This window comes from Aspergillus foveolatus (genome assembly GCF_047715535.1).
Source record: "Aspergillus foveolatus strain CBS 279.81 unplaced genomic scaffold BDW70scaffold_10, whole genome shotgun sequence".
In the NCBI taxonomy this organism is placed as follows: domain Eukaryota; kingdom Fungi; phylum Ascomycota; class Eurotiomycetes; order Eurotiales; family Aspergillaceae; genus Aspergillus; species Aspergillus foveolatus.
In genome coordinates, this window is record NW_027396074.1 from 220,456 (window position 1) to 245,077 (window position 24,622).

A 24,622-nucleotide genomic window follows, 5' to 3' on the forward strand; every position below is an offset into this window, starting at 1 on the left:
ATGAATGGAGTCCTTACTTTACTGGAGCAGATGCTTGGATGATTTTCTGGTTGAGGAGCTCCGGGCTTCATCAAGACAGCTCCAGCGGACCCCTAGGATCTCATCGACGCAAGCAGTCTTACTCGGTCTTACCGGTAGTGCGCCAAGTCCGAACTCCGAATCCACGCACCACTGCGTTGAACAATCCGGACTGCCGAAGCTTGTACTGAAGAAGGGTGAGCTCCGTGCCTATAGGCTGAACCTCGTTGGCTTCAAGGTACACTCATACTGCTCTAGCTGGCTTAACATAAGTGAAAAAGCCACTTGCTTCTTATTTGCTGAAGCAGTGCCGCCATGAGGGGGCGTGAGCCTGCTCCTCTCTATAATGTCTCATCAGGTAAATGAAAATAAAACCTAGCATCTACGGGCTCCCATGCGAGAGTGAACTACCGCTGGCACTAACAATCAACAGACAATCTGTATGCACCTTTCTTACTTAGCCAGGAGTTTAAAATGCAAGTAGTGACAATAACTATCAGATTACGCACAAAGAAGAATACAAATAACTAGCAACGGTCCCCAGAATTTACTCTTTCGTGCGGCTGTTTCGTGAATCGAGGTGGATATAATGAGCGAGAGCTGTCTCTTAAGTTTACTATTCGGACTGCAAATCACACCAGGCAGTCGCTTGCCATAAAGTGGTACCGCAGTTACGAGGCTGAGGACGTTCACAGACTGTTCCGGATGACCTGGTCTCTCTTTTAGACAGCGGCTCGGAGGCAGTACACATCCATGTAAGTACTAGTCTTGAGTCTAACTACGATCTTAAAACTTGGTGGTATCTGAAATAGCGGCTCCTCCACAGAGCTTGACATGCGCCGTCTAATCTTAGATTTCGGTGCAAAACCCCCAGAAGATAGGAGTGGCATGGGTTAGTAGCATAACTTTCCAGATGATCCAACCTGATAAACAGTTACTGACACCGTCTGCTTAGCGCCGGTCTTGATCTGTGAACCTCAAGAGGCGGAAATAGGCATTGAAACTGGTAAGATCTCATTGTTCTCCACCTCTATTGTCTATGGAAAAGAACCGAGGACGAACATGTCACTAATTTCGAGAAAGACAGAGCTGTTGGTAGTTTCGTTTGATTATAAACTAGCTTGAACTCTTCGATTTATATGTTATCCGAAAGAATGCGTAGGTTAGACCCTGAATTAAGGATTTAAGCCTGCAAGGCAATATAAGCTGCTGCATGGTCGTTACTTTGTAGGTGTATTTCACCACAAGCCAGCTATCCATGGTAGTAGACGGTAGATTTACGAGCAATATTAGTGATTTAGGTATGTCTCAAGGACGACAGAAACAAGCTTTCAGCGGACGATCATTGCGGTCACTATTCTAAGCTCAACATCTCCAGGACCTACGCCACTAACAGAATAACAAGCCTTTCCCGATCGTCGGTGGCCTGTCCGGGATACGGACTTAGGGCTACGCTACTTACCTTGATAAGCATATCCCAGCGCCTCAAGCAAGGCAAGAGCTGAAACACATCACTTATGACTGATTGATTGGGGCATGTCGTTTAGGGCGCTCCATTAACCTTGTAGGCCATCTCAACAATAAAAGTCTACACCTGGCTCGTTTGACTCTCTCGATAATTTATAAACACGTGATGCTAATCGAAGTTTGTGCAGCCCGCCTTACTAAGCTGCATAGTAGTTATCCGCATAACAAACACCATGACGTCGACAAGTTACAATAAGTTCCGGTGTCGTAGTCCATCCCACGCCATGGCACCAGACATTAAGAACCCGCGGGCAGGCCACTATGCGACCATGATGTAAAGGCTAACCAGGCTCTCGATTTTCCCCTCATCATCCCCTGGCACTGATCTCGGACAGTTTTTCGACTATCAACATTCTACATCCACTTATGAACAATCAAACGTCAAGATGTCTGACGTCCCCGACTCGCTTTCCCCAGACAAAGCCAAAGAAGAAGAGATAAATGCCGCATTTGCTGGCAAAAATCCCAAGAAAGTCAACCCCAACGACCCCAGCGATGCTGCAAACTACAATGGCCCCACAGACAGCCACATCCTGTCGCAGACGAAACCTGAGGATAACGAGGCGAAGGGTTTAGCGCACCGAGCTGGCGAGGACGAGCCAGGCCAAGTCTCGGATATAGGCTGGGGATTATCGGATACTGTTCAGGAGAGGGTTGTGCCGGGATTATCGAATGAGGATCTTTTCATGTTGATTCGGCGGTTCAACAAGGTCTGCCCTTACAGCTTACCAAAAAAACGAACCTTGAGAACGAGTGCTAATGCATTATGCATGTAGCAAATATACAACGTCAAAGCCGTTCCAGACGCACCGCTACAGGGACTTGACCTTGTCCGCGCGGAGGATGACCATTTCTCGCCCGATAAGCTGCGCGCGACGCTAGAGCGGTTCTATACCACTATTATCATTGGAGTGACTGCTTTTGTGAAGCATATTGCTAGATTGCGCTCCTGGAGGGAGCCTCAGCGCACGACATGGTTCTGTGTGGTAGCTTTCCTTAAATCTAACGCACCAGCATGAGGGGAGAGCTGATCAGGATGTGCAGGTCTACTTCACAGCATGGCTGCTGGATCTCCTCATTCCGACCATTTTCACCACCCTACTAACTCTAGTGCTCTATACTCCGTCTCGCAAGTTCCTCTTCCCTCCAGCCCCGATCGCCCTCGTCGATACGTCCACGGGTGGAGTTCAAAAGCCCAAGGCGGGAGTCCTAGGATCCCACGATAGTATGACCGGCGCCCCAGAGAAGTATAAAGGTGAAGCCGCAGAACAGGAAGCCAGCAATTTGATGGCGAGCGTCGCAACTGTAGCTGTTGGCAGTGCAACGGGTAAACACGACCAGGGGAGTCCCGAAGGTGCCCCAATGGAGTCGAAGGTTCCTGATGCAACGGACATTGTCGCCAAGTCGGCGGATGCGCAGGCGGCGGCCAACGGAGAGGTCCCGGCTGAGACTCATGATAAGACGCGCGAGCCAATGAAGCAGACGGTGCTGAATGGCGCGGATCAGGCGATGAGGGTCATGGCTGATGTTATCGATACCTGGGAGAGGTTTGCAAAGTAGGCTCTCTTTCCTCTCCCCCCGGTCTAAGGATGGGTCTGTGCTAATTTCACCTCTTAGTGCGCTCTCGCCTACGCCTCCGTTCACGATGATGACGCCTCGTCTGAGACTCGCTGGAGTTTTGGCATCAGGGCTCCTGGTTGCATTTCTCACGTCTAGTTATGTCTTCATGAAGATAGCAACCTTCTCTGTAGGATTGGCCTTTTTCGGCGACCCGCTTATCCAACGAGGCATTCAGTATCTCAACCGCGAGTATCCGCACTGGAAGGAGTTGTCGCAGTTGCAAAAGTATGTCTTTCCTCGACCTTACCTGGATCCGTATCGGCTAACATCATACAGCACCCTGCTCAAAGGCGTCCCCACGAACGCTCAGCTCACCCTGACCCTCCTCCGCATCGGCGAAGCAAACGCTGCTCCACTCCCACCACCTCCTTCTGGATCTGTAGAAAAGGTACCCTCCCAACCGGCCTCAATTGACCACGACAATCTCAAGCTTGGCGCCGCTTCAGACGAGATCGACCGCGCGGCAGCCCCTGAGCCAGAACATCCCAAAATGCAACGGAAGAAGGCCGAACCCGAGAAAGCAAAACAAAAGAAAGGCTTCGGCGCCAAACTCCTCTCTTTCTTCCGCGGTACCACTGCTGCCGGTATAGAGAGCAAACTCGCCATCTCGCACGCCCGCGCTGAAATCGGTAACCTCCACGCCAAAAACCAAAAGGGCGTTCTCCGCAAGAAGGGCCTCGAAACGCTCCCAATGGGCCCCGTTGAGTTTAATGCGCGGTACCAAGGACACAGGGGAATGGCCATTATTGACTCCTCGCACGAACCGGCGTTGCTCTATTTCACGACGGACGAGACGGCGCAGCTCGGTGATTATCGGATGGAGAGTCGGAAGAACGGCAGTGTGTATTTCGATATACCTGTTAGCGATATCAAAGAGATGAGGAAGATTGGCGGGATGGGGTGGAAGGGGAAGCTTGTGACGGGGTGGGCTGTTGGCGGGAAGGAGGTTGTTGATGGGATTCTAGTGAAAGGGAAACACCCGCACCAGCAGTTCCAGTTGACGGCCGTAACTAAACGGGATGAACTGTTTAACCGGCTGGTTGCGATTGATGGACAGGTTTGGAATAGCTTTTGAGTTATCAATGGATTCTGCTGAGGTCTGACAGGTCTGGACGTAGGCCGTTCGATGGCTGTAGGATAACAACGTGGACATGGATGGAGATACGGGAGTTGGCCAGGTTTGGGTGTCACTTTTCGGGCGCTTGATAGCATTTTGCATAGAAAATGAAACGTGTTCTTTGTTTTATAGAGTGGGCGAGTGGTCTTGTTAGACCCAAAAGTGGTACACTACGCCTCCAGACTATCCAACTTGCCATCCCACTTCCATCTCTGTCCCCATCACAACTCTCCTCAACTCTCTCTTTCTGCTTCCTACTCGGCCGCCCAGTGGTAGTGCCTTAGTCACTTGCCCTGTTGACGCTGTGGTTACCTTTTGGTTCTTCGTCCAATGGCGGCGTGAACGACCATAGTGCCGGCATATAGACTGGGATATTAGGTCGGGGGACGCCATGAGGGTAAGGCGCAGCTTTACGCGGATGAATTCAGATCAGGCTTGATAGCGTGACTACGACACAGGGGAGTGTCGAGTGCGAGCGGGGACGTCCTGGCATTGCTACCTGCAAGAGATGAAGGGGAGGGACAGGGTAGTGTTGATAGGGAAAGTATTTGCCTATTTTCTATTCATCACGGAAGTGATTTATACTTGCACTGTAAATCAGATTATTTAGTGTATATCTAAATAGCCTAGTCGTCGCAGACAAACCCTTGGAGCCTGAACGCTACATCCCCTATCCATCAACTCATCCAATGCACCACTTCGACTGGATATCCCACCACCCCTTTAAATGGATAACTGGCAGCTTCTCTCCCAGCATGTCGTTCTCATGCGGCTTTTCAAACACGCCTCTATAGTGCGCCAGACAAACTCCATTCCCGTCTTTCCGCTCACGAACATCCACCAAGACACCTTTGTGCTTAAACGGGTCATGGATCGATGCACGGCGCCGTGTCAAGATTGCAAAATTGTCCAACATGCCAGCCTTGAGAAAAGCCGACCATGTTCTATACCGTCCCCATTCAGGTGGCACAGAGTGGAGATGGATTTTGAAAGTTGTCGTATCACCGCCAACGGGACCAACGCCGTCATCCTGTGTAGTGACGGTGAAGTAGACGGGTTCAAGAAGACTTAGTACTATGTCTGCCGCCCTAGATATATCATCTGCAGGTGTCTTCAGCCGTAATGCCGGGAGAGAGACGAGCAGACCATCAGGTTGAATTATACCGCGCTCGTTACTCGACCAGGCACCCTCCCCCTCTGAGCCAGAGCCGGTATCTAATAGCGACATGGGCGCCCATTTCCACCCTAGAGCCTGGATCCGGGGCAAATTCCAGAGCAGAATCGTCAGAGGAAACCTTCCAATATACGTCAGTAGTGTCTGCATCCTCTTTACCCGGCACTCCATCAACCTCGCACGCGCATCGATCCCCACAGCCCAAGCGACCATATTGAGCAGCGGGTTCGCCTCAATCAGAGTAAGCCAGTACTTTGCTCTCGGCTTTAACGGCTTGATGGCCGTAATTTGCGACGTGTCGATTCCTAGCATCTGCCCGAAACAGATCGTCTCGTCTTCGGCTTTGCTTGCCGTTCGTCCGCGGAAGCCGAGAGAGACACCTTCGAAGAAGGCATGACAGTCGTATTCAGTCCCTGCAGCCTTTGAGTCTTCGCGACTGGAGATGATGTTCTCAAGCCAGAACTCGTCACGGATGTTGCGCGTGCCGAAGTTGGAGTGCTTAGTTACAGGGCAGAAGACGCGCGTTTGGATGTTAACGCTCATGTCGTCGTCTATTTCTGAGAGATCCAAAATGAGGCCGGCATTTTCTAGGATTGGCATCCAGACCTCGTACGCTTTTGCGGCCGCTGAGTTTGAGCTCGAGTTCGAGTCTGAGTCTCGTGGTAAGAGGGTCAATGCACGAGCAAGACGAATAGCATTCGATTCGTCAAACACGTTTTGCATTCCTCGGCCTTCAAGCATGCTAGATACGGCGAGGATATTCCGCTCCGCGTAGGAGCGGTTGAAGACAAAATTCGATGAGACTGGGCCGTCCTTGAACTGGAAGAGGAGTTCTCTGCCCAACCGGCCCTCTAAGAGCGTCCAGGCGCGCGTCACCCAGGGACAGTACTTGATGCGTGTGTTCATCTCGACCCAGTCCATGCCTGTATTTGTGCGCTGAGCCATGAGCGTGTTGTCCAGAGCGAGGGTTTTGTCCGAAGCCCTGAACGTCTCGTGCATACGGTTGATAGCTATTCGTCGAAAGAGGGAGTGTCTGTCGCCGACTGGGATGCAGACGGTGTCGAGCCAGAATTTCACAGGGCCAGAGGACTCCGGGTAGAGTGTGTTGGCGAGGTTCTGGATATAAGCAAGCTGGCAATATGGCAGCGTATTGCCGTGGGGATTGCCTAGGCCGTCCGACCAGACGTGCGAGATGGTCACATACACATCGTCTTCTTGAACGGGGTGCACGTCAACACCCTTACCATCATCCGACAGATTGACGAGCGGATACCCTCCGTCGGCAAGTATTTTGACGACATTATCCACCACCGGACCGACAGCCCAACACATCGCCTTACCCATACAGTCAGGCCGATGCCGCGGCCTGTACGTGGGCTCGTCAATCTGATGAGCCTGGCATCCCTTGCCAGCAATGCACCGACTATGGTCCTTCCCCTGCGCCCAGCGGTCAATTTGAGCAAGATAGAATCGAGTCGAGCAGTCAGTATGTCCTTTAAGTCTGCTGATCTCAGCTTCGCACCACCCCGCTGCAGAAAGAGCTTGATCGAGCGGCGGAAAATCCCACTCCAGCGCTGGGAGATTGACTTCCCAGCTGTAAATGTTGATGTCGATGCGCGCTCGTCGAAGATAATCGACGAGCGTGATTATGGAGAAGAGAACCGTAGTCGTTGGGGACCACAGCTCTGCTTCCTTTTCAGAATGTCCTGCTAGCAAACATCGAGAGAAGTCATTGACAACGGCATTGGCGAGCTCAAGACATTTATCGAGGTTAGCCGAGTGGTCGTCAATCTCGTCGCGAACTCCGTGCGCGACTGCAGCAGCCCAATACCAGATATACCGATTCAGCTCCTTGGTCGTGACGAACGCTGTGTGGGCAGAGCGGTCAATGAAATGATCTGGGTCAAACTTCATCTCTGCCGTGCCGAATGCTTCGGCAAGCAGACCGAAGTAGAGCCATCCCTGGAGAAATTCAATGGACAGGCTGTTGAGACAGCCATTGCCGAGTTTCGCGTCGATTCCATGTTGCACAGGAAACAGTCGGAACCTCTCAAAGCCCTGCATCTGGCTCCCATACTGCCAGGAACCAGGTAAATAGGGCACCGTGAGGTTGGCTGTCTGGAGCTTAGAGCCACGAATTCGGGGGATGTGCTCCATGGCAAGGTTGGGAGACGGAAGAGAGCACAGATGGCTCGTCTCTGGTGGTAGAGTGGGTGAGGTGGTGAGGATAGACCTCATCGAGAGCTGAAATTGGGGGCCAAAGAGTCAAGCGCCGTTCGTAAGTTACGACCAAACTCATAACATGATTGGACAGCTCTGGCCATGGCACAGCCACCCCAGGCCATTGCATACATAGAGGAAGGTAAATGATAGGGCTGTATGGCGTCTCATGGTTTGCTGTGCGCCCAACTGTGCTCATACCTAGTGGTCGATCGAACCGGTTCTGTCCGTAGCGCTGCTCAGATGGCCTGGCCCGGTAGCGGATGGCGTTACCATGCTGACTGCACAATCATGTTTCTGGATCTACGAAAATCAGGTATGTCTGTACTAGCAAAAGAATTCGTAAATATAGAACTGGGGGACTCTTGGCTGTACCATTGAGCTGCCTGAGTAAAGGCGACCATGGCAAGCAGTCCCTCTCAAATGTAGCTTGCAAGATGCAAGTATCTCAAAACCCTGAACTACTACGCTGACGATGCCCGCAGTCATGAGCTTCCCTCAAGACTTGTTCCTGTTCCTCCTCTTATAGCCATAGCCCAACGCACGGCATCCTGCAGGCCTTCACATTAGCCTCGCCCTCAGAACTCCAGGTACAGCCCGCGCCACGTCTGCTCCCCGCCGATTTCATGGGCAGGTCTATGAATTACCCATGTAAAGCGCTTATGTAGAATTGGCAAAGAAAGAAAAAAGGAACTTGGAAGCTGGACGATGGAAAACTACGCATCTAAAACAGAAGAAAAGGAAGTCGGAGAAAACACCACGCCTACAAGCATCCTTAAGCAAGAAATTATACTAACAAAAGCAGCCCCACGAGAACAATGTTGGCGCATTCTAATCAGTCTCATTCCCATGTTGAACGGGTAAAGATGCATCCTACAGGGTCAGCCCTAGCTTTGACGTCAACCATCCAACGGCCCGGATCCAAGAGGCGGGGGGCTATCTTCCAGGTCACCTGCAGCTGGAACATCCTCTTTGGGCTACCTCCTTTGATTTCTCCAGCTCTCTTGACTTGACGTATTCTCGGCTCAGGCGGATCCTTATCACTCGGATACTCATTGTGCTCCCATTCAAGCCACGGTCGACTTCCATGCCCTTTCTGTAGGCAACGATTGTCTGCTTAGGAGCTTTATGGCCTCTTTACGCCACTTCAGGCCTTGTTCCTAGATGAGGATAGCTGTATGCACTTTGGATGAAGCACTATCATATTCATACAAAGCTATCACTCATTGCATTTACTGAAATCGCAAAGCCTGCCTCTGAAGTAGTTCTATATTTACCATATCTAGCAACCTCGAATTCCAAGCATCCATCCTACAGGGGCCGTCCCCTTAGAGGAGACTTTCCAGTATCCGCCGCATCAGCAAGCCTTGCAGCTGCATACAGATTTGACATACTGCTTCGTTTCTAGCAGTATCTTAGGCAGTGTGATCGGCGAGTACGAGAAGGCGGGTGAATCGATGGATGGGCATGAAACTCGATAAGAGCGGTGCGGTAGACGACACGTCTACTCAATTTCTACGTATAATGAGGTGGCCACGATGGCTTTGTATATGATGAAGGGGTTGCTTAAAGACTGGACGAGGAACGTGGAATTGAAGTATAAAGAGGAGTTATATGGCAATATTTAGACCTGATGCTTCTGAGTTTATCATTATCATTTGATGTCTTGCTCTTGTAGAATGGTAGCCTATATACCCTCAAACCGGGCTCTGACGCGCCAGGGAATGCATTCGATGTTATCGTCCATCTACCGGTATCTCTTTAATTTACAATGTGTAATAAATTTAGCTCAATCTTGCCATCTTATCCCGTTGCAACTGAGAATCTTACTGCTCCCAGTAATCAGTCCCTGAACCAGTCCCTGCCAGTCCGTAAACCGGTTTCATGGTTGCGATGCGACATATAGATTGAGCCCAAATGTCTGAGCTATAAGGAAGTTCTGTTCTTGCTTAGTCTCTGATTGCTCCGCGTTAAATGACCATTTATCTGAACGCCACCCATACCAACAATTTCATATATCCATTCAAACAACCCCCAAGAGCACCTTCCTGTCTTACTCCAGCAGTGACGTATGGCCATACAAAACGCCCCTCTCACTGAGCACAAGTACCTGCAACAAGTCTACAATCCGCTTTCTTAATCTGTAAGTGAAAGTCATGGGGAGGGTGCCGACTATCCCGGGGACGCTTCCATCTACAACTTCAGAATGGGTTCGTGAACATCATTCATCATCTCACCTCCTTTGCTACTGGCGTTCAAGTAGCACATGTTCAGTGTCCAGTTCCAAGTTGTGCTGCTCTCGATCCTATGAACCGTCAACGAGTAACTAGCTATGGAAATGAGTCCACGATCCTCTATCGGGCGCCATCAGCTTGAGCACTTGCGCGTCAATCGTCCCATCCTGACCCTGCCGTGTAACTCTAGCCTGACTGCCCAAATAGATTTCCCACGATAACCCCGTTTTTGAACCCCATTATGAATCTTCTCTGGCCCATCTAACACCTGGACAGAGTTTTTTGTATTTAGCACCAGCAAGTACCTAGGTACTAAAGCATCCGCTCTGCGCGCTTATAGTCATTCCAAAACTCCTTCAAACCAAGTATAAGCTCATAACGAGTCTCACCCATACATCATCCATGCATACATACACTGTAAAACACCCCGGACCCCGTACAGCATCCCCAATCAACCCTGTACCCGGGGTAAGCTGTGACGTGGCTGTGCGATGCTAAAGCAACTGTTTGTAAGTTCATGAATGAGAACATTTCTGCCTGATGTTGTTCTAACTTTTATATCCTTTGCTTTCACCTCATTTATCCAGCAACGTTATCGTTCTCGTCTATCCAAAACCGCATTAAGGAGATACAACGTACCTAGAAATAGTCCTTGCAATGAAGCCCAGCCTATTCCCGCTCATCTTCACCCCGCTCCTCGAACCAGCCCTAGCCCTAGTCGCGCCGAAACTTCCAACTGGTCTTGGTCCTGAGAAGCGGCAGACTGTGAGTATAAATTTCACTCCGGCATCCTTCCTCCTTAATTTTTTCGTCCGGTATGCCTCCAGTCGAGGAGGGTTAGAGTACAGATTTTTCTCTACATACCAAACACCTTACGCCCCCTGTACAGCCGTACTAAACAACTATCATACTATAGCAGTGCTCTATGCTTCCCTGCGACGAAAACACAGCGATCCTCTGCAGGCTCCTATATTGCGGGACTTGTGAGGTAAGTTGGGCTTGGTTACTTATATCAGCTGCTTATCGTGGCACACTGGGAGAAAAGAACGCAGCTCATGATTCATTGTACTTTAACAGGGCGGAGTCTGTACAGGCACCGCAACTGGTGGTTCCGAGGCTGATTCTGGATCAGCTATCTCTGACTTGACTGCATCTCTTGGTTCCACTAACTCTCTTGACCTGACCGGTTCTGGTGCTGTTCCTTCCACTCTTCCTATTGACTTATCCGCTTTGACTGGCTCGAGTGTCTCCGCTGGAGATGCTTCTATCAACTCAATAAACTCCAATTCTTTGACTAGCACGACTTCTTCTATGCCAATCGATTTGACTGGTTTTGCTGGTTTTGCTGGTTCGGTTGGTTCGGTTGGTTCTACTGCTTCTACTGGTTCAACTGACTCTACTTTTTTGACTGAGCCAGCTGGCGCTGTGGATTCGACTTGATGGGCTGCGTATGAACCGGAGCCCTTCCAGTGTAGTGGAAGGAAGCCCGGTCACTCGTTATAATCCATATAAGATATTTCTGGCTAGCTAGCTATCCAAACGGAACACAAACTTCATTTCATATTTCTAGACCTGAAATTGAGCTACCTCTGATCCGGTCCAAAGGCTGATTGTGTTGAATACTTACACAAGACCTGACGGACAAGAAGAGTTAAATATGTCGAGTAAGGAAGATCGCAAAGTATTCTAATGCCTACTAATGCAACAGAGTTACAAGACACAGGCACGGAATGGCTGAGGATAAAGGTGCTTTTTACTTATTTAAGATGGTGAATCTCAGCTTCCTGGCCTGCTAACCCAGCTGTCCTGCAACATCTCAGTTCTATACGCCTAGACATAGCTAGATATCTCAAAGCTCTGTTCGTCTCAACGTACCCTTACGGGGCTTGGACTGAACTTATCTCCAGCATAGCACTATATGAAAATGCACCCTACCTACACAGAGATCGAGAAGAAAAGGCACACTTCTTCGTCTCACCTGCTCCGTCCCACCTGCTCCGAGCCGGGTCAATGGAATATCCGTGAATTCCCCTTTCCATTGAGCTCTCTTGTGTCCTCAAAACGGCCTCTCCATACCGTGAAGTCTACCTCCCCTCCCTTTTCTCTCCAATTCCCTTACCCTCTCCTACCTCACATTGTTGACTGCCGCGAAGCCTCCCAACAACATGCAGCACAGTCTCAATTTCCAGTAGGTAAATTATGACTGCTAATCTAAATGAGCTTCATGCTATTCTGGGAGGCGGGAAGACGGGTTCATTCACTGTAGTGGCAGCGCAATGTCAGGCCGCCACCCGTTTGCCATGTCTTGCATCCAGATCATTTGTATCCTAATTTAACTCTATATAACAGCCACCAGTCGTATCCCCCAAAGCAGCAAATCAATGTCCAGAGATTGGAATTCTAATTCTCCCTCTATTAAGACCCAGTGCTGCCACTAACTACACTGGAATACTGAGGAGGCGCACGTCAAGCATTCGACCTGCCTAACCTAGTCCCACTTTAGTAGTTCTAGTAGGGCACGTCAGGTCAGCATCAAGAGCATAGTCGTACAATATCGGGCATGATGGTGAGGTCAATCTGGAGCGTATGCCCTACCCATCTTCCCGTTATGGCTAGTTGACTTAATATCATTCTCAGGCATTATCTCACGAAGCAATTATTACTAGCCTCACACATTCATTCTACTGCTATTTCTACCGTAACGCTACAGTAATTTCACCACCAACCAATACTTACCAACAAACCATACTCCTTTTTCTTCTCCTTCCCCTTCTTCATTCTCCTTTCCCCTTACATGCAGCAACATCCAGTACCAAAGACTTGTCCTCACTCCTGCCTCGCCCAGCAGCCCTTGGCCTCGCCAAAGGCTCCGCATCCCAAAAAAAAAAAAAGCAAAAGTCCACAAAACCATTAAGTCAAGCCCGATATCACACACATATAGTCCCAGCCAGAAAATCCCCCGCTTTATGAACTAAGCGAGGGAAAGCAGACGTTAGGCATCCTGAGGCCCCCTGCTCACCTCTCCAAACGGCCTGACGCCTTGCTGTTTTCTTGCCTGTTTCCGGTAGTAAACCCTTTTCGCCCACTTCCAAGCCTCAACGCCGGCGAAGAACAGCGCGGCTTCAACAAATACAATTCCCCACTCCCAGCTGATCCCCGTGTGCTTGAACACGACTGTATTCAGGACAGGGATATAAAGGATTGGGAATGTGGTGATCCAACCTGCCATAATGGACCAGAAGAGAAATTTGTTGCGCCAGACATCATACATCCACTGGGTGAAGTATTTCTTGCTATCTGGCTGCATGCGGAAGAACGACAGGCGGAGATTAACCATTTCCCAGGCTAGGAAGAGCGCGAACCATGTTAGGCAGACGAACGTAGTAGCCCGCGCGCGGAAGACCAGTTCGCAGGCGTCCGAGTACTCGCGGTTACAGCCAGACGCAAGATTGCCGTCGCCAAATCCCCACATGCGTAGGGAGAATGCAGAGAGACATAACGCTGCGGTCCAGAAGCCGTAGACGAGAATGTCGACGATTATCTCCCAGGTGAAAATCCCCTGCTTGGCTTGCGGTGGTCGGTCCATGATGTCTGGTGCTGCGACCTCCATACCGAGACCCATGTCTGGCATGCCAGATGTGATCATGATGATCCAGAGGATCTCAACAGGGGCGAGCGGGAACACAGATTTGCCGTCGAGGTCTTTGAAAGCGAGTCCAATGAGCAGTGTGCATGCTTGCGCAATATTCTCTGAAAGTAGATGCAGCACGAACTTTTGGATGTTGTCGAAGATACGGCGGCCTTCTTCGACAGCGTTCAGAATTGATGCGAAGTTGTCGTCAGTGAGGATGATGTCCGAGGCGTCTTTGGCGACGTCCGACCCGGCTTGACCCATGGCGATGCCGACATCAGCGTGTTTAAGAGAGGGAGAGTCATTGACGCCGTCGCCGGTCATTGCTGCGAACCGACCACGCCGGTGAAGGGCGTTGATCATGCGTACCTTTGTTTGAGGGGCACATCGAGCAATCACAAGTGGGAGAGTTGGGAGGTCATCGATTTCTTCATCGGAGAGTCTATCGAACTGGGCGGCCGTCATGACCATGGCCTCGGCCACATCTGTTCCTAGGACTGACATATCTGCCGGGAGGATGCCCACCTGCTGGGCAATTGCTTTAGCCGTCCCTGGATGGTCGCCCGTCACCATGTGCACCGTGATCCCAGCCCTATAGCAGGCGGCGATGGACCCCGCAGTTTCAGGACGCGGCGGGTCATACAAACCGATGAGGCCGAGGAAGCAGAGGTTCTTCTCAATATCCTCGCGGTTGAGATCAGATCCTTCAAGGAGTCGGCCTTGCTCGTTGTAAGGCCGATGAGCCAGCGCCAACACGCGTAAGCCCAGTTTGGCAAGTTCCTCCATGTTCTGGAGAATCTGACTGCGCATCTCGTCGTTCAGAGCCACAGGAGACGATGACGAGTTGTCCCAAACAGCAGTCGTGCAGGCGTCGACGATCCGCTCCACGGCACCTTTGGTAAATACCATGCTGTGCTCCCCATCTGGAGTCACTTTGCTGAAGATGACAGACATCCTCTTCACCGTTGAATCGAACGGAAATTCTGCCTTTTGACGCCACACGGCCTTCGACCCTTTGGTCCATCGGTCTCGGTTCCAATTGAAACGAGAGGCAAACACTTCAATAGCGATCTCAGTTGGCTCACCTCGTGCACGCCATTCTCCTTCCTCGGACTTGAAAACATGAGAAAGGTTAGCCATAGACGCAACGTCCAGGAAGTCTTCAAGTGCACGGTTCCCTTCAACTAGACCTTCCACATTCTCAGTCACAGGGCCCTCTTTTTCGTCGACGAAGTCCACCGGTGAAAGTGGCGTGAAAGTGACGTCTCCAACGGTCGGGTTGAAGGGCTCGTTCGAGTTACCAACAGAGTAGGTCCCCCGCGAAGGTATCCACGCCTTCTTAACCACCATCTTGCCTTGCGTCAAGGTACCAGTCTTATCAGAGCAGATATTGGTCACCGCTCCAAGGGCCTCTAATGAATCCAACTTGCGAACAATCACATTACGTTCCACCATGCGTTTGGTCCCGACAGCCATGGTGATTGTAAGAACGACCACCAAACAGGCAGGGATCATACTCAGACCGGTTCCAACAGCGTACAAGATCACCTCGTTATCGTTCGAGAACAGATTGGCTGCCATGACGATGATGGCAAAGAGCACAGCGACACCAAACAGCAAGATAGCAAGTTTCGACAACTTCCGCTGCAACGGAGTGCCCACATTAACTCCCAAGAATCGGCCCACTGCGTCAGTCCCAGTCAACGTCCATGCCTGGAGGTACCAGCGTTTCTTAGTCTCGCCGTCAGGGCCGCGTTTGACCGGACGGCGCTTGCTGTTAGTAGCACGAAGCGCGGCTGCGATGGAACCTATCTCTGTGGCCATGCCTGTGTTAACGACGACGCCTCTGGCACGGCCACGAGTGACAGTGCTTGAACTGTAGGCAAGATTCAGCCGGTCACCGGGACCGGTCTCTTCCTTGAACGTAGAGTCGCATTCCTTTTGCACGGGGAGGGATTCACCAGTGAGAAGGGCTTCATCGGTCTCGAAGTTGACGGCTTCAACCAGTCTAATCAGGTCAATCCCCATCCCTTCATCATTGCGTAGGGGTAAACTCACCGGATATCCGCAGGGACTGTATCACCAGTCCTCAACTCAACCATATCGCCGGGGACGATCTCGGCCGATGGAACCGAGAAGGTCTCGCCGTCTCTCGAAACAGTTCCCGTCGGCGAACTCAGCGAATGCAACGACTCCATAGTCTTCTCGGCCGCATATTCCTGGAAAAACCCGACAACGATATTCAAGATGATGACGGCTGAGATCACGCCGCCCTCGATCCACGATTGAATTCCGAAACTGACCGCCATGGCCAGAATCAGCACCTGCAACGACGAATTGGATCAGACTCTAGGAGCTCTTATATAAAAGACGTGTTAGGAACAGAGTAAAGTGGGCCGCTTAACTAGCATCATTGCATTGGCCACCTGGCGCACAAGGATCTTGACGACGGAGACACCCTCGCCCTCGTCGAGCTGGTTGGGCCCATACTGCTGAAGACGACGGGCGGCCTCGTCCTTTGTCAGTCCCTCGTCGACGTTGGTCCCGAGCTCTTTCAAAACGACATCGAATGGGAGACAGTAAGCCGGCTGGCTCAGGTCAGCATGGCCGGGGCGTACCCCTCCAGGGTCGGCAGTCTTTTCGCGAGCCATTGACAACTGAGATGATAAGCCCGTCGGATAGATCCAAGGATACAAATCGTCTGCAGATTCGAAGGTCAAGCCCTAAAGGTCCACTTGGAGGTCACTCTGAGTCGGCGAAGAATAACGAGCTGAGATCACTGCTTGCGGCACTGGCCAGTCTATAAGTCTCCAAGGAGGGGACACCAGTCGGTCTGTCCACTTTCTGTCCACTTTCTGCCGCAAAATGGATTGAGTTTTCCCCTCCACCGTCTTATGGAGAATCATCCAGACTTCTAGCAGTGATTGGTAGACTTGCTCCAATCATCTTGGCGCCCAGACTGATGTTCTTGGCTGCGATACTAGACTGGCTGGTGAGGTGGAAACCGTGGGATTGCTTGCCCACGGGGCAGAGTTGGCCAAGACAAGGTTGCAAAGAAGTCAGCCGAGTCCTCAAGTAGAAAGGTTATCTAGCTATAGCTGACTCCAGGAAGGAAGGGCTTTGATGACGGGCGGATAAGATCGTTGGCATACTTCATATACACTCTACAGGAGTCTTACTCGGCTCGATTTCTCAAACTGCCCTAAGCCGTAACTATTTTCTTTTCAACCGAGCCGACTCGGCAGGGTAGCAATTCAGCAATCCAGACCAACTGCTTGGCGTGTCTAGCCGAACTAGCCCAGTAACCACAAGGAGCATTCGAGCACGTGCTCATATACTCAGCGTGGTTGGTGAGTGGTTTCTTGGCCGCTCGCCCGCTCTTCTTGGCGAAATCTGGAAAGGCGTCTGCCAAGGCATTGTTTCAGATTACCTACCTTTTCAGGACCGATCAGCGAGGCTCAAGACTTCACAAGAGTCTTGGCATCGGGAACTCAGGACCAACTTAACCATCTTCCATTGATCGACAGATATCCCAGTGAATGCAGTTGATTATCAATTTCTAGATATCAATTGAGCTATATACTGTGCCGGACACACTCCAATTTAATCATCAGAAAGCGGAAAACGCTAGAATGCATCGTGTTTTGGTAGTCCTACACGCCCAAAAAACGTGGTCACGATATTGAGTAGAAGTAGTAGAGAGGTTTTATCGTCCCTGTCGGGCGCTGAGACTAGCAAATGCATCTGGGCTATGCCGTCCATTCTGGAACCCATTAATATCAACACTTTGCTGGCTCATGTGGGTTCGTATAAACACATTATTAGCAGCCGGATTGACCGGATTCGCATTCATACCGTATGCAGACGGCTGAGGAGTGGCCTGGATCGAGTTTTGTGATCCAGGCGCAGCTGAAATGCCCAGAAAAGGATTCTGCGTTCCAGGTGCCTGAGGAGCCTGAGGAGCATTGGTTTGTTGCGCCAAAAGGTTCGGACCCTGGCTGGTAGGTATGCCTCCAGCCGCTGCCTGGGGCTGTACGGCCTGCTGTTCCGGAATAGCAGGTGGACGTGCAGACAGGTTGTACAGAGCAAGAATGCTGTTCTTGTCAACTCGGCCCGTGGGCTGCGGAGCAAACGGCAGGGCTGGTTGTTGATACCCGAACGGAGGTTGAGCGTTGTAACCGTTCAGTGGCGTGTTTGGAGCAGTCGCAGATTGGAACGGGTTGAATGGGCTCTGCCCAGGTTGTGCCGTCGGCAATCCGGCCTGGCGCTGCGGCTGCTGCTGCTGCTGCTGGAAGGGTGAAGGCTGTCCAAAAGGTGAGGATAGAGATGGCATAGTGTTTGCATGTTGGAGGGCCGGGGGGAAAGCCGCTCCACCGGCTGCTGTTACCGCTGGGCTCGGGTTCTGGAATGTTATTTGCTGTTGGGGCGCGGAGGCCTGGTTGAAAAAGGGATTTGTTTGAGTTGAGTAAGGATTCTGGGGAGGAGGGGCGTTCAGACTGGGCTGTGTCGGACCTCCAGTCTGGAAAAAAGGATTGTTCCCGCTATCGAGCGGCTGTGGAGACGAGACAAGGCCGCCTTGCGCTGGTGCGAATGGAGACGCAAGAGGCTGGGTGTATGTTGGGAGTGAATTCTGCCTGTTTGGATAACCCCCAGTCGAGTGCGGAAACAGAGGCTGTGCCACTTGAAGGTTCTGGAACGATTGCTCGAGAGACTGGGTAGATTGGAGTTGGGGTAAAGGCTGTGGTTGCGAAGTGGACACGTCAAAGGGATTATAGCTTGTTCCATTGACCTGCGACGGTTGAGCTGGCTGTGCGGGTTGTTTGGCATCCAACTGATCGAAAGGATTGACTGATGCGCCCAACGCAGCTGGCGTCCGAACCTGTGGTGTTTGCCTTCCTTCTCCCAGCCTCCTGAGTGTCTCCACTGTCTTGTCAAAATTCCCATCCAGCTCCCGAAGGGCGGTGGTATTCCTGCGCTCATTCGTAAATCCCATATCCCTCAACTTGGCGAGCTTGGACTCAAATGACGAACGACGCGAATCGCTAACAGGCGAGTCTGGGCCATGGCTGCCAGCGGAATGGCTGTTGAGGTTCACAGCAGACGAGGCAGACCGAAGACCGAACCCAAACGGCCGGGAAGGTTTCGGGGGCAACGGCGGAGGTGAGCCCTCTGGCGATCGTGTGTAGCTAGGGTCCTGGCGGCTCGGTGGCTTTGGCTTCCCATCTTCCAATGTCCTTGTTTGGTATTTTTGCCGAATGAACCGCTCCATGCATGCATCGGATTCATCGATATCAGTAGGGACAGGCGGTTGAATGTTCCTGGGGTTATACATCTTGTTCACGAGAATGTTTCCACGCGATTTCATGTTCTAGCGAGTCTACTCGTTAGCCGTCTGATCCTGTCTGCGCGGTCGGTCCGGATGGCTCACATCGACTTGGTCAGAGGCCCAGCTGTCCATACTCAACGATTTGACCTTCGAAATGTGCGTCCCCATCTTCCTGTGCAGGGCTGCACATCGCATGCATAGGAATATGCCTAACTACATCCGCCCGAATTAGCTGCCTTGTTCGGACGATGGGATTCGGAAGCGATCGAGTACATACATTCCAACTGGCCCATCCTGTTAAAACGAAACAATCGGTCAGCCAGGGCACAATGTGCTGCGATAGAATTGATCATACCTGGATTCATGGCCGAGCAGTCGGCACATCGGTCATTGCCGGGAACCGACCGGATAAGATCTTGTAGAGCACGCTCATTGCGCAGCTGCTGTCGTTTACTGATACCAGAAACCATGTCGAATTATGGAGAGCTTTATTTAAGGATAGGAGATGCGCGGCCTGGTGGCTCGGGCAGGCCAGAGGTATCAGATAGTGGCGGGATGAGGGAATGTACAGAATCAACGAGCGGATAAGCAGCACATATTTACCAAAGAATGTGCTGTCATAAAATCTATTGGAGATAATCCGAAAGTGATGATAGAAGTTGGAAGAGTGGCAGTAAAAGGAGAAAGTGAGAGCAACAGGTAAGGTGTGGAGGTGGGGAAACCGCCGGCCGGCCATGGCCCTCATAAGTTATTACTGAGCACAAGGTGCGCCTTTAGCTGAGTTTATGAACACTTTCTTCCATCTATTCCTCAGCCCACGTATGTCAGTCTTGTCAGGCTACATCTGCGTGCCTTGGTAAGGTGCGATGGTAAACCCAACGAATTTGGTCCAGTCAGACATTCCGACACCTCCGTCTCATGTATTTTGGCCACTCAGGGGAACAAATATAGGCCCAATAAATATACGCAAGAGCTTAGCTCATACTACTCCGCTCATTCCATCTCACTCGGCCCTTCAAAACCTTTATACACATTCTTGTAAGGTGGATACGTGCTATTTCTTCGCTCAACCAGAAAGAGCGTCTGGTCTATCCCCTTGTTTGACCTGGGAGACATGCCTTCGAACTTCAGCGAGGTCCATACCTGATGTACTCAGTAAACCCAGGTAGCAGACGCACACCACAATCCGCTAGTCCGAGCTCTGTTCCAAGGTTCCAGAATGATTACGATACGATTTTCGAGTTTGAAAAAGATGTATGAGCAGCAGGTGACTCCAACCACCACAGCACTGAAGCCTCTGAAGAAACCCAGCACGACAGCGGAGCCTTAAGATGCTCATGCAAAGCTTAATCTCGTTCGCCAATATGACCTACCATCCTATGGGTATAACCTTAAACAGTTACAGGAATTGGAGGTTGATTATGCGTTCTGAGGTATGAAAAGTGTGAAGAAGAAAAGGAAAAGACCGCGTGCGAATTCTGATGGGCAAGTTATACCGCCGGTCGATCACGTGTATATGCCTTAAGGCATTAACATCAGCCTCAAGCGGCTCCATATAACTGTACCTAGAGTGGGCACTGTGAAGCTGTCTGTCTCGACGTACGCGATTTTGCTACCTGGATGCAATCATAATATGTTAGACTGCATAGCAGTAGCAACAGGAGCCTGGTGTCCTCTGATTCTGACTGCAGCTAGTCAAAGTACGGACAGGTGTTTCCAAAAATTATTTACTCCAAAGCATCAAGATGAGCGACTAATTGATCTAGACAGTCTACCAGACCAGGATTGAAGCTTTCATTGTATTTGAGTATGTCTCAACAATCAGGCGTCAATAACTATCCCGTAAGGTAAAGTGATCCAAGCTCTAGTGATACCGCACTGTCCCACGGACTAGCTAAGCACATGACCTTGGTAAGCGAAGAAAGCAGTCACGTGAGCACACGCTAACAGGCGAATCTGTTTTCTTTCTCCCTTCCCACCATCTCAACTTCTCAGTCAACAACGACTTCGCGATAATCGCACCTTGACGCGGATCGCACCCTTGATGATGGGATGCGGCCGTGTCGAAAACTTTATTTCCAATTATAGTGAGCAGAGCTCAGCTCGAACCACACAGTGAGCGTCTAGCCTGACAGTGGCATAGAGGCGTACTTTATTTTCAAGTTCGTTCAGTGGAAGATCAAAACCAAACAGTTTTTAGCAGGACTGCGTCTACTCCACCCTGGTGTTTGTCATTGTTGAACAGCAGGACTATTTTTACGACGAACATTCAGTTAGCACAAATGACATTGGGTCTCGTACATTTTCTAGTCTTTTGTAATCGTCGATGGATGTATCAGTATTGTCCCTGTAGAACTAGGCTCATCACACACCTGCAACAACCTCTCTTCGCGCTTCTAGCGGATAGGCGTTCGATGGCTTATGGTGAATGGGCTCAGCTATTCTGATGAGCAGAGCTAGACGAGTCTGATGAATAAGATCGACTGCGGAGTAGACTCGGAATTTCCCGCTGACCAAAGGGAAGAGCGCTGTTAGTAATAATTGAGAGAGCCCCATCTGTCCAACACCTCGGCAACGTCAAAGTACAGAAACGGTACTACAGAGTCGAAGAACATCCCTATTAATCATCAAGGAAAACATTCTGAATTCACATTCTGATGAGATTGTTTCGATCCTCTGTATGAGTAATGCCGCCACAATGTAGACAACCATGGATCGACCGCCTATGGCCTGATATTGCCACGCATGTTGCCCTCTTCAGTCTGTCGCCCACCCCCTGCAGGCAGCGGCCCTGCACATCGGCAAAGACAAATAATGCGGAGAGCTTTGTTTGGAGCCAATCTTAAGGCATCTGCTGCTGACTCAATTCGAAGGTCTGGGTCCGGATTCCTTAGATGTGACCCCCTGATTGGTGAGCACTGAGCGCCGTGTTCGATAGCATTCTAAGTTTCTGGGGTCGGTTGTCCTTATAAGCTTGGGTTATTTGTATCCCTGTTCTTCCTGCTCATCCCGATCATCTCCCCTCTTATCCTCTCCTCCTCCTCCATCTCCACCTACTTGTCCTCTTCTTCCCTTCTTATCTTCTGCCCTGGTTTTGTCCACATCCATCATGGCTTCCGCTGCTCGATCCGCATCCCGCGCTTTCTTGCGCTCTTCTTTCAGACCAGCTGTCCGCAGCTCCCGGTTTGCTCTTCCTACTCAAGGCCTCCACGCTGCTTCTCGCCGTGGATACTCCTCAGAGGCGAGCTCCGGCAAGTCCTCCAACACCCTCCTGTGGGCTGGTGTTGCTCTCGCAGGTGGTGCTGGTGCATACTTCTACCTCCAGGGCGGTGATGTTGGCGCCAGCACCAAGGTCTTCACTCCAACAAAGGAAGACTACCAGAAGGTGTATGATGCCATTGCCGAGCGTCTCGCCAATGAGACCGACTACGATGATGGCAGCTATGGACCTGTAAGCTCCTCGGTCTCATGCTTGTGTCTGCTCTCCAACTAACGACCCGACTCTTTAGGTCCTTGTCCGTCTAGCCTGGCACGCAAGCGGCACCTACGACGCAGAAACCGGTACTGGTGGCAGCAACGGCGCGACGATGCGTTTCGCCCCCGAGTCTGACCACGGCGCCAACTCCGGTCTCAAGTACGCCCGTGACTTCCTCGAGCCCATCAAGGCCAAATTCCCCTGGATCACCTACTCCGATTTGTGGACACTCGCGGGCGCCTGTGCGATCCAGGAACTCGGCGGCCCAGACATCCCCTGGCGCCCTGGCCGCCAGGACAAGGACGTTTCTGGCTGCACACCTGACGGCCGTCTCCCTGACGCGTCCAAGAACCAGGACCACATCCGTGCCATTTTCGGACGCATGGGTTTCGATGACCGCGAGATGGTTGCTTTGATCGGTGCACATGCTCTTGGTCGTGCTCACACGGACCGCTCTGGCTTCGATGGACCCTGGAACTTCAGCCCCACCGTCTTCACAAACGAGTTCTTCCGCCTGCTAGTTGAGGAGAAGTGGCAGCCGCGCAAGTGGAACGGCCCCAAGCAGTTCACCGATAACACAACCAAGACACTGATGATGTTCCCGACTGACCTGGCACTTGTCCAGGACAAGGAGTTCAGGAAGCATGTTGAGCGGTATGCTAAGGACAGCGACGCCTTCTTCAAGGAGTTCTCTGAGGTCTTTGTCAAGCTGCTTGAGCTTGGTGTGCCGTTTAACAGCAAGGCCGAGGATCGATTTGCCTTCAAGAGGTTTGAGTAAGGTGCTATGCTCAGCGACAGGATTATTTGTTTTGAGTGTGTTCAGTTGGGGTTCTTTCGCATACTCCCTTCCCTGCTTTTTGTCAAGATATCCGACTTTTTTCTGTCACCTGTCATATTTGGATGTTTCTGGCTATCTGTGTTGATTTGCTATTATAGATTGTACCACTATCGGATAGATTCTCGAGTAGAGGTGCAATACACCAAGAGTTTCACGTTACCACCTAACCAAAACGCATAGCAGCGGTGGTCGAGGATCACCTGAAGCAGAAATATATTCCCGTAGTCCTCTACCCTAAGCGTTTTGCATGGTAAATGACAGTTGTTTGTCTGCGACGCCGATGCGGCGACCTCCATCCAATTCCGAATTCCGAAAATCTCCCCGCAAATATTTCTTTCCAGCAGCGACAACCTCCCGCTTCCACCATACTGGTTCAAGTGGCTTCTTTTCTATTCAGTTGCTCGGTCTATAGGACTCTAATCCATTATTCTTCTGATTACGGCCCTTGAAATAACCAGCATTCACATCTAGACGCGATAGCGCCAGAAAAATGATACAAACTTCAGCTGCACCCACAACGGCCCCCTCATTCTACGAGATACTCAACCTCCCATTCCCAAGCACCGGCCTCTCAAAACAGCAGCTGAAAATTGCGTACCACAAAGCGTTGCTAAAACACCACCCGGACAAAGCCGCCGCTGTCGCAAAAGAAATTCTCCCCTCATCCAACCACGGCCCCGCGCAACCACTTTCAAACCAAAAGATTACAATCGACGCCATCACAACCGCTTATAAGACCCTCTCTGATCCTGTTCAGCGTGCCGAATACGACCGCGTACTCCGATTAGATAGAAGCCGAGTGGTTGGGGCGGGTGACAAGAACGGGAACGGGACGGTCTTTCACACAGGGCTGGAGATTGTTGATCTGGAAGATCTGGATTGTGATGAGAGCGGTGACGAAGCTATGTGGTACAGGGCGTGCAGGTGTGGTGATGAGCGAGGGTTCTCACTTTCCGAGGGCGATTTGGAGAGGGAGGCGGACTCGGGCGAGATTGTTGTTGGTTGTCGCGGCTGTAGCCTCTACACAAAGGTTTTATTTGCGGTGCAGGATGACTGAGTTGGGCAGAGTACTTGATTGAGGATCGTCTAAATGTTGCCTTTTTCCTCCAAGCAGTGGTCGTTGCGAGTTGAGAATCGCTGCCCTGATCACTCGCCAGCCTAAGCGCAAGTATTAGCCTTGGGCTTGGGGGCGGCGGAAGGGTGACAGTTCGATTGCCTCATATTTTTCATGATCATCGCGGTTGACTGACCCCCGGTCTGGCTTTAACTGGATCATAGAAGATTTGCGGTGACGTTGATAAGGCTTTGCCCATTCTCGTCGCCGTCACATCCACCATCCTGCCCATTATCACCATGGTCTTGGGACAACGAAGCGAATAACAACAATTCACCTCATGGTTTCCCCATCCCTCCGGAGGACAATACTTCGCAATCTTCGTCCC

General features: G+C 51.1%; 5 protein-coding genes across 5 annotated transcripts; 2 read left to right on the top strand and 3 right to left on the bottom strand.

Annotated features, from left to right (window-relative positions):
• Positions 1 to 1,931: 1,931 nt before the first annotated feature.
• Positions 1,932 to 4,360, top strand: BDW70DRAFT_165723 (DUF3292 domain-containing protein; the record flags this gene model as incomplete). Its single annotated transcript, XM_073741812.1, has 5 exons — positions 1,932 to 2,255; positions 2,322 to 2,468; positions 2,560 to 3,101; positions 3,163 to 3,390; positions 3,442 to 4,360. The coding sequence occupies 5 exons, from the start codon at positions 1,932 to 1,934 to the stop codon at positions 4,238 to 4,240; spliced, it is 2,040 nt and encodes a 679-aa protein (XP_073598440.1). The 3' UTR covers positions 4,241 to 4,360.
• A 506-nt stretch (positions 4,361 to 4,866) lies between these two features.
• BDW70DRAFT_165725 (uncharacterized protein) lies at positions 4,867 to 7,613 on the bottom strand (the record flags this gene model as incomplete). The annotated part of the gene is made up of 1 exon (XM_073741813.1): positions 4,867 to 7,613. One exon carries the CDS (start codon positions 7,611 to 7,613, stop codon positions 4,965 to 4,967), a length of 2,649 nt encoding a protein of 882 aa, XP_073598441.1. The 3' UTR covers positions 4,867 to 4,964.
• Positions 7,614 to 12,794: 5,181 nt separating this feature from the next.
• Positions 12,795 to 16,293, bottom strand: BDW70DRAFT_131233 (cation-translocating P-type ATPase). The gene is made up of 3 exons (XM_073735950.1): positions 15,947 to 16,293; positions 15,600 to 15,865; positions 12,795 to 15,549 (listed from the first exon to the last, which is right to left on the bottom strand). Exons 1-3 carry the CDS (start codon positions 16,190 to 16,192, stop codon positions 12,903 to 12,905), a joined length of 3,159 nt encoding a protein of 1,052 aa, XP_073598442.1. The 5' UTR covers positions 16,193 to 16,293; the 3' UTR covers positions 12,795 to 12,902.
• Positions 16,294 to 17,069: 776 nt separating this feature from the next.
• On the bottom strand, positions 17,070 to 19,601 carry BDW70DRAFT_131236 (putative GTPase activating protein for Arf). Its single transcript, XM_073735951.1, has 4 exons — positions 19,223 to 19,601; positions 19,145 to 19,161; positions 18,970 to 19,080; positions 17,070 to 18,909 (listed from the first exon to the last, which is right to left on the bottom strand). Exons 1-4 carry the CDS (start codon positions 19,335 to 19,337, stop codon positions 17,248 to 17,250), a joined length of 1,905 nt encoding a protein of 634 aa, XP_073598443.1. The 5' UTR covers positions 19,338 to 19,601; the 3' UTR covers positions 17,070 to 17,247.
• Positions 19,602 to 21,976: 2,375 nt separating this feature from the next.
• BDW70DRAFT_148420 (heme peroxidase) lies at positions 21,977 to 24,237 on the top strand (the record flags this gene model as incomplete). The annotated part of the gene is made up of 3 exons (XM_073738864.1): positions 21,977 to 22,318; positions 22,377 to 23,116; positions 23,667 to 24,237. 3 exons carry the CDS (start codon positions 21,977 to 21,979, stop codon positions 24,235 to 24,237), a joined length of 1,653 nt encoding a protein of 550 aa, XP_073598444.1.
• Positions 24,238 to 24,622: the final 385 nt, after the last annotated feature.

What these genes read in the sequence shown, in the direction of transcription:
- BDW70DRAFT_131233 (XM_073735950.1), bottom strand. Translation starts at nt 16,192, where the DNA reads ATGGCTCGCGAAAAGACTGCCGACCCTGGAGGGGTACGCCCCGGCCAT. An exon ending in TGGCCAATGCAATGATGCTA is followed by an intron (nt 15,866 to 15,946) that starts GTTAAGCGGCCC and finishes TCGTCGTTGCAG; the next exon opens with GTGCTGATTCTGGCCATGGC. An exon ending in ACAGTCCCTGCGGATATCCG is followed by an intron (nt 15,550 to 15,599) that starts GTGAGTTTACCC and finishes TGACCTGATTAG; the next exon opens with ACTGGTTGAAGCCGTCAACT.
- BDW70DRAFT_131236 (XM_073735951.1), bottom strand. Translation starts at nt 19,337, where the DNA reads ATGGTTTCTGGTATCAGTAAACGACAGCAGCTGCGCAATGAGCGTGCT. An exon ending in GGGCCTCTGACCAAGTCGAT is followed by an intron (nt 18,910 to 18,969) that starts GTGAGCCATCCG and finishes TAGACTCGCTAG; the next exon opens with AACATGAAATCGCGTGGAAA.